This window comes from Verticillium alfalfae, genomic scaffold (assembly GCF_000150825.1).
Source record: "Verticillium alfalfae VaMs.102 supercont1.2 genomic scaffold, whole genome shotgun sequence".
Taxonomy (NCBI): Eukaryota; Fungi; Ascomycota; class Sordariomycetes; order Glomerellales; family Plectosphaerellaceae; genus Verticillium; species Verticillium alfalfae.
Window position 1 is genome coordinate 954790 of NW_003315037.1, and position 4798 is coordinate 959587.

General features: G+C 60.6%; 2 protein-coding genes across 2 annotated transcripts in view; both read right to left on the reverse strand.

The window, feature by feature from the left end:
* Window positions 1-669: 669 nt before the first annotated feature.
* Window positions 670-906, reverse strand: VDBG_01763 (conserved hypothetical protein; the record flags this gene model as incomplete). The annotated part of the gene is made up of 1 exon (XM_003007529.1): window positions 670-906. One exon carries the CDS (start codon window positions 904-906, stop codon window positions 670-672), a length of 237 nt encoding a protein of 78 aa, XP_003007575.1.
* Window positions 907-3931: 3025 nt separating this feature from the next.
* Window positions 3932-4798, reverse strand: part of VDBG_01764 (helicase sen1) — a gene marked incomplete at both ends in the record, with an annotated part of 6477 nt that continues 5610 nt past the window's right edge. The window contains 3 exons of the mRNA XM_003007530.1: window positions 3932-4030; window positions 4092-4364; window positions 4426-4705. Coding sequence (XP_003007576.1) covers window positions 3932-4030; window positions 4092-4364; window positions 4426-4705 — 652 coding nt within the window. The remainder of the gene's footprint in view (window positions 4031-4091; window positions 4365-4425; window positions 4706-4798) is intronic.

Genomic DNA, 4798 nt, shown 5'->3' on the forward strand with positions numbered 1-4798 from the left:
GGCATCATTGCATTGACGCAGTGTGCGCGCGCGCGCGCGTGCGCAGAGTAGCGCGCGGGAGAGCAGCGGTGCGCACGGTGTGTTGGCTGCGGGGGTCTCGTCTTCTGCTGCGCGTCCTTGAGGAAGTCGACGATGAATTCCTGATTCTCCTTGATAAAGTCGTCCGCCAGCCCGTTGTTGCTCAGCTCCTGGCCGTAGTTCTCCCGCCAATGGGGATCAAAGGCCTCGAGGATGGCGAATTCGGAGGACCGCTGGCCATTGGCATGTCCGCGCGAGGGAAGGGTAGAATGTGAAGGCGCGAGGGGCGCGGGCGGCGGCAGGTGGTTGCGAGGCGACTCGGGCGGTGTTGGGGCGGCAGCGTGTCGGTGGCTGCCGAAGAGGCCCAGGATGCCGTGGCGATGGGAGCTCTGCTGAGCGGAACCGCCGAAAGGGGTTGAGCGGGTGGCCCTGCTGGCATTCTTTTCCCTGTCGTCCATCTTCTTCTTGAACTGTTTGGCCTCCTTCTCGTCGACGAAGGAGAGGCCGGCGAGACAGTCTTCGGTTTCAAAGGTGTGAAAGTAGGTTCGGTCCTGGTTGTAGATCCACGTGTCGAAGATCTCCTGGTCCCAAATGACACCTCGGCTGGCAGGCTGGAAGAGAAAAAGAAGGAACGTGGTCAGCGGGCGCATCTCAAGATTGGGAAAGAGCTTCACGCACAGAAACATCGACCAGCTTCAGCCAGTACGTGTTGCCGACGAGGTCATTGGACAGCACAATGGCACCCTGGAGGCCTGTGTTGTTCCATCTCGTGCTGTCCGGGTAGGCGACGTAGAGGCGGGCGACGGCGACGGCCTGGATCTTGTTGGTCTGCTTGGGGACATGGCGTTTGACTGTGTCCTTGTCGTCGTCGTTGAGGATGGACGGCATGTTGGGTGGGTTGGCCCGATAAGGCGGAACTCGATCGCAGCGATTCGGGGGATCGACCGCAGCGGTTCGGGGGATCGAACCGCAGCGATTCGAGGGGGGATTGGGCGAGATTGGGTTGACTTTGTGATGGCGGACCGCTCAGAGGGGGGGTGGGACGGCCAACGTTGTCGTCATGGGAGGTTTGTGGGCGAGGGGTGGTGGTCGTGTGCGGTTTGCGTCGTACGTACGCAAGAGAGGAGCGACGACGCAGTGGAAGGGCGCTTGCGTTTGTGGTGATTTTCGGTGGGTGGGTGGCGGCTGCTTTGCTTCTCCTCACGCGCGGCTGCAGTGCAGTGCCTCGAGTTTCCTTGGTCCAAGGTGCCCTACCAAGCCTACCTACGATCTGGCGCGCTGGGGGTGGGTGCTGAAGAGGTAGCAAATTGGAAGGCAAAGGAGGAGAGGGCGAGAGGATGAGGTAAGGCAAGGCGACGAGGTTGAGGTGCGTGAGGGTGAGGTACCAAGACCCAAGGTAACGGAAGGTGGTGGTGTTCGAACGGAGCCGATTCGTTGAGCCCAGCCCTGCCAATAGTCTACTTGTCGGGTACCAGCTCGCCAAGGGACGAGCCAAAGAAGAGGCCGCCTGGCGGTACCTCAGGCCTTTGTCGCCGCCGGGTTCCCGAGACGGCCGTTGTCCGTTGTCCGTTGGAGAAGGGGGGCGGGGGGGTGAGGCCGAGCGTTCAGGTCGCAGTGCTCGGAGGGTTTCGTTTCGTTGACTCTTTTGGCCTCTGAATATTCTTTTGTGCGTTTTCGATGCGAGCAGACAATGAACGGCCAACGAAGGGCAACGAGAGATGAGGTTTGACCAAATGGGAACCAGAACGACGTCTCGCGCGCGGTGGGTCGGGAACCCCGAATGATGGCGAATCATATGGAAGGACAGGTTCTTTCTGTCAGTGGCTACTTACCTACCTACCTAAGCTACCTGGAGAGCCTGTGAATGCGTGCCTCTGGCTTTTTGCTACTGGGACGGCGCTCCCGGGCCCCCTCCCCCCCCCCCCCCCGGCATCTTGGGCACGCACAGCGCAAGAGCAGGGCGCAGATAGGCAGCTGTCGGTGGGTTCATTCTAGCCACATTCCGCAGCGAACATGGGCCGTCAGCCACCCTTCTAGAAAACGGAGCCGCTGTCTAGTCTGTCTCCTGTCACTGTCCGACGTACGCTCTCCACCGCCTGCTACTTGCCCTGCTGGCTGCTGGCTGCTGGCTGCTGCCTGTTGCCAGTGTCGTAGGTACCTTAGGCACCTCGAGACTCGGATTCGTCATCGTGCGTCGCCCGGGCTCGGCTTCGTCTTCGCATCCACCAGCGTAGGTACCTGTCGGTACGGTACCTACCAAGGTATGGCACGCATCACAGACCAGTGCAAGGATCCCATCACCCATCCTCGTAAACGTGATTATTATTCGCCTGTATCCTATCCTGCCCGCCGCGCGAATCCCATATCATACAGTCATTACACAAAGAAGCCCCCCCCCCCCCTCCATGCGACATGCCCAAAAAAAAATCGCATCCGAGGACGGCATTTACTTGTTCAGCTCGGCGGCCTTGGCGCGGCGCTCCTCCTTGGTGCCCTCCTCCTGGGCGCTAAAGTCCTTGGGCACCGCGGGGCCGGGCGCCGCCTGGTGGGCGGCCGTCTTGGGGTCGAAGCTGCTGGCGCCCTCCTTCTTGTCGTCGATGGGCTGCGTGCTGAACTGCTTCTCTTGCTCCTGCGTACGTGTGCGGGTCAGCGGGTGGGCGGGGCTATATGGGAAGCGAAGGGGGAAGGGGTTCAGGGAGAGAGGAAGAGAGAGGCCACGGGGTGGAGGGGGAAGGGCAACTCACGTCCTTGCTCGTGTTGTTGATGATGTTCTTGATCTTCTCCATTTTGTCGGTCTTGACGGTATTGACGAGTGTGTGTGTGTGTGTGTGTGGATGGATGGTAACTTGGTGTGAGGTTGGACTGGATGCTCTTCTGAGTTGGGAGTCCCAAATGGCAGGAGAGTGACGCGTTTTAAGTACCTACGGCTCAGAAGGCACATGGCACAAGGTCGCTGGCCAGAGCCCGAGGTGACAACACGAGGCAGGTGGCTTGTCGCGGCTCCTCGAGGCTTGAAGCCGCTGATGACGTCGTTTGTCAGAGGGTCAGACACGACTAGCTCGGCCACAAGTCAGGCTGTACCGGCCGGCGGCTGCGTAACGACCTACATGGAAGCACTGAGAGTGCAGAGTGAGTGAGACGCGGGGCCCCCCTCCTTTCTGTCTACCTACGTCTTCTTCTTCCTCTTCCACCCCACCTCCCTCCCTCCCGTAGCACAATGACATGGCTCTTTATGCCCTCTGTTGGCACCGTGTCCAAGGATGAGCCCTTCCCTTCTCTCCGGCCATCGTCCTCTCGCATCTGATGGGATTCTCTCGCATCCGATAGGATACCCCCGTCTCGCACCCGCCCGCCTTGGCCACGCCACGCCATGTCATGGTCCCTAGCGCGCCATCCGTTTTGCCCATCTTGGTACACCTCGTGCTGGCCATCGCTGAATCCACTGATCTGCCAAACCTCCCACGCCATGTTACGTCAGGGCGCGAGGGGTAAGTTTGGAGGGAGGGGGAGGGCAGGGGTCCCTCTTCTCACTCTCAGAGTCAACAACACCATCGTCGACAACACTTGACCATGTTCATCACACATCACGATCCCTAGTCGTAACGACGTCCCATGGCCCCCTACGCCCATGTTTGCATGTTGAGTTCTCCGGCTTCGGTGCCGGCTGTGGGCGGCCCCCTCGTCGCATCCTTGCCTCTTTCCCAACTCGGCCTCAGACACCACACACATCTACTTGTACATCCTTGACCCCAACCTTGGGCAGTCACGGCGTCTCTCCATAGACTGGAGCTTTTCGCCGTCTGGGTCCGAAAAATTGCTTACCCTCCGCCCCTAAGTGACGCCGTTTCCTATGCAAATGCAGATGCTGAAAAACTCGCAAACCAGTCAACAAACCACCCAACGACACGCGCCCCTACTCTCGTCTCGGCGGTCTCCTCTCAATGAACATGCCGTTGCCCTTGGGCTTCTTTTTCCGCGGCGGGCCCTGTCCCGGGTTCTGTCCCTGACTCTGCTGTGCAACACGTTAGAACAATGAAACAAAACCATGTGCAAATCGCCTTCTCAAGTCTCACCCTCTGCTGGATCTGGTTCACTCGGTTCAGACCCGTCGTCGGCGCGGACGGCCCAGATGTCGCTCCACTCGAAGCCGTCGGAACAGCAGGAGGCCGTTCGGGAGCCACGAGACCCAGTGCTGCCATCGCTGATGGATCCACCGTCGTCTTCGGCTTCGTTTCGCGACCTTCCCAGTGCTCCCCGCGCGGGTTCCTGTGCGCCTTGGGCCCCGTCGGCGCCGCTCTCGTGTCGCCGTGCCGGTGGTGCGCCCCATCGTTGCTGCTGCTCGCCATCTGCCATGCTGTCGTTAGATCCTCTCGTGCTGCGTCTCGTTTGTCTCTTTGGTAAACGTACCCTCTTGGCGTTGGGATGGCCGAGCCCATCTCCATCTCTCGGCCGCTTCTTTGAGTCGGGCGCCGACGTCTGAATCTGTGGAGCGCCCCCCGGCCGTGGAGGAGCCGATGTCTGAATCTGTGGAGGGGCATCAGGGCGCGCCGCCCTGGCCTGAGCGTCGCCTCGCCCGTGGCTGTGATCTGTCTGGGCTCTTGGGCCCGTCGGTGGCGGACCATCTCTGGAAGGCACTTCGCGATACTCCGCGTTCGGCAGCGCCGGGCCGCAACGTGTGGCTGGGCTTCTGGAGCATCGATAGGACATCGCCCTGCGTGTAGAGGTTGCGTTGCTTTGCATTGTCGATGAGCTTGGCCCAGAACTCGCCCTGCATCAGTGC